Source organism: Epinephelus lanceolatus, chromosome 4 (assembly GCF_041903045.1).
Source record: "Epinephelus lanceolatus isolate andai-2023 chromosome 4, ASM4190304v1, whole genome shotgun sequence".
NCBI lineage: Eukaryota > Metazoa > Chordata > Actinopteri > Perciformes > Serranidae > Epinephelus > Epinephelus lanceolatus.
In genome coordinates this window covers 3,513,180-3,525,000 of record NC_135737.1, presented here as the reverse complement: position 1 = coordinate 3,525,000, position 11,821 = coordinate 3,513,180, and the positions used below count along the sequence as shown (strand labels likewise).

Genomic DNA, 11,821 nt, shown 5'->3' with positions numbered 1-11,821 from the left:
TTGTTTTTCAGCATTTTTGTGTTCAACTAAAGTAAGCACAAAAAGTAAGGAAATTTGTGTTTGGTAGATTATTTCTTTGTTGTAACAGTGCTTCTTAGCAATAAATGTTATACCGTTGGAAAGCCTGTTTATTTCCCTTTTAAATAGTGCCACATTTGTAAGGACCATGCATTTGTGGGATGAGTAACAGAGCTCAGTATGTTGGTTGCGACCATGAAAAATTTGCCCAATCTTCTCTGCCAATGCCAAACAGCTTTTTTTTTTTTTGCTATTGCTATGGACTCTTATTTTGAGCGTCTGGTACCCCCAACTGTGAGCATGGGCCCTGCTACAGTGATCAGTTGGTGTCTGCTCCAAGAATCGGCATGCCATGTTTGACTGATCTGGATAGGGCTCGTGAGATAGGGCAACTTCAAGCTGGTGTTCCGCAAAACCAAGTTCCGGCATTATTTGGAGTGAGTCGTAGTACAACCTGCAAACTGAACTCCAAGTTCCATATAACGGGGCTGTCAAGACATGCCGTGAAGTGGGCATTCCAAGAAGACGGCACCCCAAGAACACCGTTTCCTCATCCCGTCAGCACTTAGGAACCGTAGGCAGTCTTCTACAGATTTGCAGTCAAGGTTTGCAGGACGATATGGCAGACTGCCCGCAGCCAATCTCTGGTCTCACAGGGCTGCCAGGAGGCCTGCCATGACTGCTCTTCACCGTCAGGCCCGTTTGCACTGGTGTTGGCAACATGTGCATGTATGCACTGGAACCTGAACATGTGGAGGAATGTTATGTTCAGTGATGAGTCAAGATTCTGCCTTTGGCAGTTGGATTGTAGGGTCAAAGTGTGGAGAAGACGCGGCAACCGCTGATTGCTGCACTGATAGAGTAAAATCTTTTGGTGGAGGCAGTGTGATGGCGTGGGGTGGCATCTCCCTAACTGGAAAATGAGGCTTGTCATCATTGGAGGCAATCTCAATGCAGAGAGATATCAAGATGAAATTCTGCAACCAGTGGCAATTCCAATATCTCCACAGTCTGGGTCTGAACTCTATCCTCCAAGATGACGACGATCACCCCCCAGAGCGGGGTTTATCAGAGACTACCTCCAGAATCTGGGAGTGGAGAGGATGGAATGGATGGAACACTTGTGGGATCAGCTTGGGCGTGCTGTTTATGCCAGAATGACCAACACAATCATGTTGGCTGACTTACAACAAATGCTGGTTGAGGAATAGGATGCCATCCCACAGCAGTGTGTGACCAGGCTGGTGACCGGCATAAGGAGTAGGTGCCAGGCTGTTGTGGCTGTGTATGGTTCTTCCACACGCAACTGATGCTCCTGTTTGTTAATTGAATAACTTATTGAAATTGCCAATATGTCTTGTTTCTTCAGACTTCAATCATCCAATCCACCAAACAACACCAAACAAGAGTCAACAGCAAGCAGTTACTGCTCACGACTGTGGGTGTGTGCTTTGTGCTATCGTTAGCTGCTGAATGAGAGACTATAGCCACATAGTTGGTCTTGCCCTGATTCAGGGGGGTGTGCTGTGCAATCATGTGTGTGCAGGTGATTTAGCCGCTAATGGAAGTCTGTTGCTGCACAGCAGCTCGCACTTCAGCTCAGGGGTTGTGTATGCTGCTGTGCTACTTAGCTGCTGAAAAGAGTATGAAGCTGTGCGTTGGCTCTTTTTTTGGCTTGCTGTGTTTTTGTCCACCACTCTCTCGCCATCAGCCTCATAATTCACAGCAAAACCAAAGTGACTTCAAACACCAGACCTGAAGGTTATCAGATGATCTTCTATTTCTGATCTGGTAATGCCATTACTGACCATCTTGCAATGAGCTAGCTTAGCATAGCTGCCTCCCACTGTGTCTCGCTGGAGTAGAATGTTCTGGTTTGGGGTGGAAGGGGCAGACAGCATGTTGCCTGTTCCGTTGTGTGGGCTGCCTGGTTGAGAACATTATATTAAACACAGTTTAAGCTGTAGATTTTATTTTCCAAGTGTAACAGGATACTTAACTCAGTTTGTAATGCATACCAAACCGAAAGCAGCATTTGTGCGTTGGTTAGGAGGCCTCGTACCAAATGGATCGTATTGCACCACTCAATATGAGGCCTCCTACCTGACGAAAAAATGCTTCTCTGCGGCGACAGACTCCCATTAGCAGCTAACTCAGCAGCACACAGTCTATGGTTGCACAGCATACAGATCCCTAACCAGGGCATAAGAGCCACTGCAGAGCTATAACCTCTCATCCAGCAACTAACGTTAGCTCAAAGAACTCACCCACAGCAGTAACTGCTGGCAGCCGATTTTGCCAGAAAGACTAAAGGTTTATGTTCCCTGACAGAGTCTCCATTGTAAATTAACTTTTTATCAGTTTTTTTAAGCACTTTTTAATGATACACGTTTTAGATTGTGGTTGTTTTTATCTACATCTTTTCAATAGACAAAGCACTTCAATCATCCGACACTTGGATTTTAAGTTAACAGAGCCTGACTGCTGCCATACTCCTGTGAGAGAAACCGCACCAGCGCAAGCCTACCGGCGCCTGATCTTCGCAGCGGGCCGAGTTTTTGGGCCCTTATGAGTAGGTTCCGACAACAGGAAGCCACCAGCTGTAATCGGCTTGACTCATCTAATCATTTAACTATCAACAAAACCATCTCTGCCGATTTTTGTTTTTCCTCTTTCTTTCAGGCCTCTGTGATTTCCGCATCCGAAATGACAGTCAGCTCATCAGTGTCAACACAGCTCCTTCATGTACTCTTTTACCCGGTTTAAATTCTCCTTCTATGATACTCTCTGCAAATATTGGATATTTTTAAACAATATCTTTTAACCCGATAAGGATTTTATATACCGAACGCCTGGCTTTTAAATTATTGGAAAATAAGCCTACGAACCATGCCATCTGTAAACTCTGGGGACTACATCTTACTCCAAAAAGCAAATAAAAAGATAACTGACCTTAAGGAGGACATAAGGCGGCTCTCTGATGAGCTTACAAAGAAAGACTCCCTCCTGTCGAGCTTCATGGAGATAGCCGTGGGGCAGTCCAAACGGATTGCCTCACTCAGTGCCACCATTCAGGACACATTTGTGTGGGATCCCGCAATTTGTCCCCGGCCTTCCTTCGTTTTTTCCTCCATCTTGGTCAGAGGTAGCGGCTCACGGTCGCATGGGGCACTCAGACGAGGCAGCCTCATCTCCTGGCTTGGTCCTTTCCAACTACTATGCATCCCTGTCTGCTGACACTCCGGTCCACCAGGCTGACGCCTCTGCCGCCGCGGATCTGTCTGCTCCTCTCCTGGACCCCCCTCCGACAACGGCCCCGGCAGTTGCAACCTCTTCGCCACTACTGGATAACACTGTGGGGGTAGTTTCAGAGTCTTCATCCCATCCAAAGAGATCCTCTTCTTGTCGTAGCCTTCTGAAAGATGCCGTGATGAGACACTCATCTACGGGCACCAAAGAGCAGTTAGCCAGTCTGGCTCTCCGAAGGCAGCCTGCCTCCACCGTGCAGTTACTCCGTATCCACAAAGGAGCTCCAGGGTGATGTCTTCATTGCCGCATCCATCATCACACCGCACACCTCCGTCCTTATCCATGCCGACTTGTGACACACCAGCCGTTTCCAGCATAGCTCCCATGCCATCCCACTTCACAACTGTGATTGTAGGAGACTCCATAGTCCATAATGTTAGGATGAAGTTGGCGAAAACGTATTGTTTTCCTGGTGCAAGAGTCCAGGAAATAACCAGTAAAATTCCAGAGATTTTTCATAAAAATCCAGAGTTGGAGAGGCTCGTTGTCCATGTGGGAACAAATGACGTCCCAAAACAACGTCTGAACTATTAAAGCTAGACTTCATCCACCTGTTGATATTTCGGCATACATAGAAATGCCACGCCTGCATCTCTGGCCTGTTACCCACCCTTGGCAGAGGGGTGAGTAGTTTCAGTCGTCTGTTGAATTTACACACCTGGTTGTCTTCAGCTTGTAGTGATTACGGTGTAGACTTTCATTGACAATTTTAACTTATTTTGGGAGTGGAGACAGTTCTACAGGAGGGATAGCCTTCAACCAAACAGAGCTGGCTCTCGCATGCTAACAACAAACTTATCCTACCGTTTACAGCACTCACATGCTCCTCCGCTCGCCAATCACTTCCATTCAGGCCACGCCCCAACTGACGACCAGTCCAACAGTAACTTATGTCTTCTGGTTCCTAGCCCACTTAAGATCAGTTCCGCTTATTTAAGTCCTGCATATAGCAGGGAAGGACCCGCTATTTTCACCCAGGACTGTATTGCGGTAAGCGAGTTGTGTCATTTCCGGTGTTTCTGTGACAGCGTCTCTGTGCTGCTCTAGTGAATTCTACTAGCCTGCTTTCTGCTTTCTCACTTCAGTTGCTTTAACTTCTACTTCAAGTCTTAACCCACACTAGTTCTGTTTAAGCACTTATAGCTCTTCTCCTTTTTATGACTTCCCTGCTAATCTCTTAGCTGTTGTTTGCACGTTACTAGCCTTGGTAGCTACATTAGCTTTACAGTTAGCGATGGCTTCTCCCTCTGCTCTTTCTTGCTCGGTGTGCCAAATGTTTAGCTATGCCTCTGCCTCCTTTAGCGACAGTGGTAATTGTAACAAGTGTAGCTTATTTGCTGCGTTGGAGGCGAGGCTTAGTGAATTAGAAGCACGGCTCCGCACCATGGAAAACCATTCAGTAGCTGCAGTAGTTAGCCAGCCTCCTGTAGCCAGTACGGAGCCACATAGCATAGCCTCCGCTAGCGGTCCTCCGGTAACACCCGTTGAGCCAGGAGGTTGGGTAACTCTGCGCCAGAGGAACAGCTCCAAGCCGAAGCCCACGGCTCACCACCAGCCTGTTCACGTTTCCAACCGCTTTTCCCCACTCAGTGACACACCCGCTGAGGATAAAACTCTGGTTATTGGCAGCTCTATTCTGAGGAACGTGAAGTTAGCAACACCAGCGGCCATTGTCAAATGTATCCCTGGGGCCAGAGCGGGCGACACTGAATCAAATTTAAAACTGCTGGCTAAAGCTAAACGTAGATTCAGTAAGATTGTTATTCACGTCGGCAGCAATGACACCCGGTTACGCCAATCGGAGGTCACTAAAATTAATATTGCCTCAGTGTGTGAATATGCAAAAACGATGTCGGACTCCGTAGTTTTCTCTGGACCCCTCCCAAATCTGACCACTGATGACATGTTTAACTGCATGTCATCATTTAATCGCTGGCTGTCCAGGTGGTGTCCAGCAAACAATGTGGGTTTTGTTAATAATTGGCAAACTTTCTGGGGAAAACCTGGTCTTATTAGGAGAGACGGCATTCATTACACTTTGGATGGAGCTGCTCTCATTTCTAGGAACCTGGCAAATTTTATTAGTAATTCAAATCCCTGACAACCCAGAGTTGAGATTAGGACTCAGAGTTGCAGTCCTATACGCTTCTCTGAGCTTCTAGTGTAATTATCCACCCATACTTTTCATAGTTTTATACAAACGGTGTCTGTCCCCCGACCACCTAAATTATCTAAATCTAAAATTAAACAAAGAGGAGTTGTGCATAACAACCTCATAAAAATTAAAACCTCTTCTGTGACAGAAAGACAAAACAGGAGAATTAAATGCGGACTGTTAAATATCAGGTCTCTATCGTCTAAAGCAGTGTTAGTAAACAAATTAATTTCAGATAATCATATTGATTTACTCAGTCTCACTGAAACCTTGCTGTGTCCAGATGAATATGTTAGTCTAAATGAATCCACTCCTCCCAGTCATAATAATAACCACATTCCTCGAGGCAGCAGCCGAGGAGGGGGAGTTGCAGCCATTTTTAACTCTAGTCTGTTAATCAACCCTAAACCTAAACTAGATTATAATTCATTTGAAAGCCTCGTTCTTAGTCTCTTACATCCGACCTGGAAAACCTTGCAGCCACTTTTATTTGTTATAGTGTACCGTGCTCCTGGCCCGTATTCTGAATTTGTTTCTGAATTCTCAGAGTTTTTATCCAGTTTAGTTCTTAAATCAGATAAAGTTATTACTGTAGGCGATTTTAATATTCATGTCGACATTGATATTGACTCCCTGGCTACCGTGTTTATCTCATTATTAGACTCCATTGGCTTCAGTCAGGGTGTACATGAACCCACTCACTGTTTTAACCATACCCTCGATCTAGTTCTGACGTATGGAATTGAAATTGATAACCTAACAGTCTTTCCACAGAATCCCTCGCTATCGGATCATTATTTGATTACTTTTGATTTATTTTTACTCGATTACACGCCACTCAGCAACGGTTACTATACTAGATGTTTATCAGATAGTGCTGTCGCAAAATTTAAGGAAATGATTACTCCGTCATTAAATTCAATACCAAGTCCTTCAGTAACAGAGATTTCCCGTGCTGACTTTAAACTCTACCGAATTGATCATCTTGTCGATAGCGCCGTAGGCTCGCTGCGAACAACACTCGACTCTGTAGCTCCTCTTAAAAAGAAGTTAACAAAGCAAAGAAAGTTCGCTCCTTGGTATAACTCTCAAATCCGTAAGTTAAAACAAATACCGCGAAAATTTGAAAGGAACTGGCGATTAACCAAACTGGAAGAATCTCGTTTAATCTGGGCAGACAGTCTCAAAACGTATAAGAGGGGCCTCCGCAATACCAGAGAAAACTATTACTCAGCATTAATAGAAGAAAACAAGAATAACCCCAGGTTTCTTTTCAGCACTGTAGCCAGGCTGACTGAGAGTCAAAGCTCTATTGAGCCTTGTATTCCTTTAGCCCTTAGCAGTAATGATTTTATGAGCTTTTTTAATGACAAAATTCTAACTATTAGAGGCAAAATTCATGACCTCCTGTCCTCAGATAGTACCTATCTAACCTCAAACACAGCTCTAAGACCTAATATATATTTAATTCAATTCAATTCAATTCAATTTTATTTATAAAGCCCAATATCACAAATCACAATTTGCCTCACAGGGCTTTACAGCATACGACATCCCTCTGTCCTTAAGACCCTCACAGCGGATAAGGAAAAACTCCCCAAAAAAAAACCCCTTTAACGGGGAAAAAAAAACGGTAGAAACCTCAGGAAGAGCAACTGAGGAGGGATCCCTCTTCCAGGACGGACAGACGTGCAATAGATGTCGTACAGAACAAAATTTAGATTGCTTCTCCCCAATTTCTCTTCAAGAATTGACCGCAGTGATTTCTTCATCTAAATCATCAACGTGTCTCTTAGACCCCATCCCAACTAGGCTACTTAAGGAGGTCTTACCTTTAGTTAACACTCATATATTAGATATGATCAATATATCCTTATTAACAGACTATGTACCACAGTCTTTTAAGGTAGCTGTAATTAAACCTCTTCTAAAAAAGCCCACCCTGGATCCAGAGGTATTTATTTGAGCCAGAATACACTGACAAAGAGCTTTGTGAAACTGAAGAACGGAGGAGGAGAGAGAGAGAGAGGCACAACAGGTAGAGGACGACAGAGGAGGAATCGCTGCTGGAAGGCTTTAGCTCTGGAGATTGGTGGTGTAACGTTACCTGTGAATGCTGTGCCCCAATGCCCACAGAAGAGGAATGCCTCTGTTGCAAGGAATGGGACCGGTTGCAGCCTTAGCTAAATGGTAAACAACAAACATGGCAGCACACCGGTAAGGTAAGACAACATGTTTACATGTCGTTTTCTGTATGTTCTCTGACATTTATCCTAACGATATGAGGCGGTCTTTGTGGAGAAAAAGCTTGTTCAGTAGACTAACTTTGCACTTGAAAGGATGCCCGTTCAATTACGTTTTAACAGGTCTGACGCTACGGCTGTATCTAGGCTAACGGCTAACATGCTACCTATTATTTCTATGTCACTAGTGACTTGAAACAAATTTAGAACGATAGGAGACGGGTTGAAATAAACCGAAATTTCCCTTTAACATATAAAGCTCTAAATGGTCAAGCTCCGTCATATCTTAGAGAGCTCATAGTGCCATATTATCCCACCAGAACTCTGCACTCGGAGAATGCAGGGTTACTCGTGGTCCCTAAAGTCTCCAAAAGTAGATCAGGAGCCAGAGCCTTCAGCTATCAGGCTCCTCTCCTGTGGAATCATCTTCCTGTTGCGGTCCGGAAGCAGACACCGTCTCCACATTTAAGACTAGACTTAAGACTTTCCTCTTTGATAAAGCTTATAGTTAGGGCTGGCTCAGGCTTGCCTTGTACCAGCCCCTAGTTAGGCTGACTTAGGCCTAGTCTGCCGAAGGGACCCCCTATAATACACCGGGCACCTTCTCTCCTTCTCTCTCTCTCTCGTGTCCTATTACTGCATCTTGCTAACTCGGCCATTCTGGATGTCACTAACGCGGCTTCTTCTCCGGAGCCTTTGTGCTCCACTGTCTCTCAGGTTAATTGTAGCGGTGCCTGGATAGTGTGACGTGTGTGGTTGTGCTGCTGCCGTGGTCCTGCCAGATGCCTCCTGCTGCTGCTATCATTAGTCATACTTCTACTATTATTATACACATATGATTATTGTCACACATGTATACTATCAGATATTAATATATTATTATTAATTATAATATTATTACTTTCATTAATGTTGTTGTAAGCTACTGTCATTATCGTCTGTCCTGCATCTCTCTCTGTCTCTCTCTCTTTCTCTCTCTCTCTCTGTCTCATTGTGTCATACGGATTACTGTTAATTTATTATGTTGATCTGTTCTGTACGACATCTACTGCACGTCTGTTCGTCCTGGAAGAGGGATCCCTCCTCAGTTGCTCTTCCTGATGTTTCTACCGTTTTTTCCCCCCGTTAAAGGGGTTATTTTGGGGAGTTTTTCCTTATCCGCTGTGAGGGCCCAAAGGACAGAGGGATGTCGTATGCTGTAAAGCCCTGTGAGGCAAATTGTGATTTGTGATATTGGGCTTTATAAATAAAACTGAATTGAATTATATCCATAAGAGGTCATTTAAAAACCTTGTTGAACAGGCTTGCTTACATGACCTACATATCAGTGACCTCTCTCTCACAAGTCTCATCCCAGATGCTGACGTGGCATTGCAATGCTTTTTGTCTGTTTTTAACTCCTTAGTGGATAAACACGCACCAGTTAAGAGACTGAGGATTAAAAACAGATGTAACCCTTGGTTTAATCGTGATTTAATTGAGTTAATTTCACAAAGAAATAAAGCTTGGGCACAGGCTAGATCCAATGGTAGTGCTGTGGACTGGCAAACTTTAAGACATCTTAGGAACAAATGTACTTACTATTTAAAAAAATCTGTCTGACGGTGGTAACAACTCAGCAAAATTCTGGAAAGTAGTTAAATCTCTTAAAGGCATTACTTCACCCCCCTCCCCCCTCTCTGTTTGAACAACTCAGTAGCATATATGACAAACCAGAGCCTCATGATAATGTCTCTACCTTGCCAGAGAAAGAGGGGGTCTTATTTTCAGGTAATGTTTCTTTCTCATTTAGACCGCTTAACCATTCTGAAGTCTATCATGCGTTGTGTAATTCAAAGTGCATGAAATGCTCCTTGGGCGCAGACCAGTTAGATCCCTATCTCTTAAAGCTTGCTGCCCCCATCATTGCTGTGCCTTTGACGCACACTTTTAATTTAGCGCTCAGCTCTGGTTCAATTCCAAAAGTCTGGAAGTCAGCAATAGTGAGTCCTCTACATAAGGGAGGAGACACTAATGATCTAAATAACTATAGGCCTATCTCAAAACTATCATGCCTAGCTAAAGTGTTGGAATCTTTTGTAAATGAACAGTTCTGTATTTTTCTGTCTGCAAATGCTATTTTAAGTCCCAGTCAGTCTGGGTTCAGATCCAGCCATAGCACCATTACAGCAGCAAATGTGGTTCTAAATGATATAATTTCAGCCCTAGAAATTGTAGGAGACACTGTGCGGCCCTATTTATAGACTTGTCAAAGGCTCTTGACACTGTTGATCACATACTGCTTCTGAATCAATTGGCCCCGCTGGGTTTTGATGATGCATCCTTTAAATGGTTTCAGGATTACCTCACTGATAGAACCCAGTGTACAAATGCTGCAGGAATGTATTCAGAGTTTTTAAAATTAAAAAATGGTGTGCCACAAGGGTCAATTTTAGGTTCATTGTTGTTCACTTTGTATATAAATGATATCTGTGCCTCTGTAGAAAACTGTAAAGCACATTTTTATGCAGATGACACAATTCTTTATGCTTGTGCACCATCGCTCAAGGAAGCTGTATCAAACCTTAAGTGTGCATTTGACTGTGTACAGAAATCCTTAAAAAATCTTAGACTGATTTGAAATGAAACCGAAACTAAATTCATGTTGTTCCCAATGTCAGGGAAGTGTGATCTTGACGCCTTTTCCATCTGTTCCCTTAATGGCACCCGCATTGAACATGTTACAGATTACAAATACCTTGGCATCTGGCTATATGACAAGCTTTCATTTAAAACACGTGGTTGAGCTCACAAAGAAAGTGAGAATTAAATTGGTGCATTGTACAGATTGAGGTCATGTTTCTCTTTAGAGAATAGAAGGACAATTATTCAATCAACTATCATGTCAGTCTTAGATTATGGTGATATTTTGTATATCCATGAAGCTCAATCCACACTACAATCACTTACTATAGTCTACCACAGTTCTCTCAGTTTTATTACTGGGGATTATTTTAGAAATCACCACTGTGAGCTGTATCAAAATGTGGGGTGGTGTTCACTCACTAATAGAAGAGAAAAACATTGTCTCCTTTTTGTTTATAAGGCATTGCTTGGAAAGCTACCCGTCTACCTCACTTCCCTTTTAAAAATCAAATCCATCTCTCATCGCACACAATCACAGGAATTTTTATCCCTTGAAACCCCTCAGATCAGTACAGAGCTTGGTAAATTAGCTTTTAGTTTTTTTCCCCCACATAAATGGATCAATTTGCAAGAGGTATTGAAAATGGACGGGTATGTATCGGTGGATTATTTCAAGTATATGCTTGATGATATGGTTGTTTTACAGTGTTGCTGCTTTGGTTAATTGACAGACATGATTTTCTACCTGTTACTGTTTTTATTGTTGTTGTTGTCATGTTTCTGTCCTTTATGGCAGACTCCATTCTTAATTATTTAACTTTTTCATCTTTCTACTGTTTTCATTGCTGTTTATAATTCTTGATAGACATTGCTGCTACTTATTTTGTTTTTATGGACTTTTTTTATCACTTTATTGCAATTATATATTTGTATCCTTCTAGCCCACTGAATGTTAACTCAGGGCATTGCTGTAAAAGAGCTTAATGCTCAGTCAGTTTTCCCTGAATAAACAATGGTTGATGATGAGTACTGACAGCTGTTTAGCTTGTGTTTATATGAATGTGGCATCTAACAGAGATGTTTATTCATGTTTTTATTAGACTGAAAGATCTCAGAGAGCTCGTGGGACGTAGCTAACTCACTGCAACAAACAGTGGGTGAAAGAAAGGAAGTATGGCTCCAGCGCATCCTTGAGCAGGCTTTTAGGCCCACCCAAAAAATCCTGGACAGAGACATGATGAAAACTATTTAAAGGTTTAACTCGAACAATACAGTACTACACAGTTCGCAGTCTTTTCACATGTTTTCAACAAGTATTTTCTCTCATGTATAAAGCGTTCAAACAGAAATCACACACAAAAACAAATTTTCAAACATTTAAAGAATTAAAGAAAAAATGAATTGTTTCTTTTGTTTGTATTTCTTCATGATTACAATACTAAATTTAATATTTTATAAGAAGCTGTTTTTG

General features: G+C 42.8%; 2 protein-coding genes across 10 annotated transcripts in view; one reads left to right on the top strand and one right to left on the bottom strand.

Annotated features, from left to right (window-relative positions):
• usp32 (ubiquitin specific peptidase 32) overlaps positions 1–11,821 on the bottom strand; it is a 232,654-nt gene that overhangs the window by 158,274 nt on the left and 62,559 nt on the right. The window lies entirely within an intron of this gene.
• LOC144462786 (uncharacterized) lies at positions 3,182–5,428 on the top strand. Its single transcript, XM_078167469.1, has 2 exons — positions 3,182–3,520; positions 4,451–5,428. The coding sequence occupies exons 1-2, from the start codon at positions 3,182–3,184 to the stop codon at positions 5,426–5,428; spliced, it is 1,317 nt and encodes a 438-aa protein (XP_078023595.1).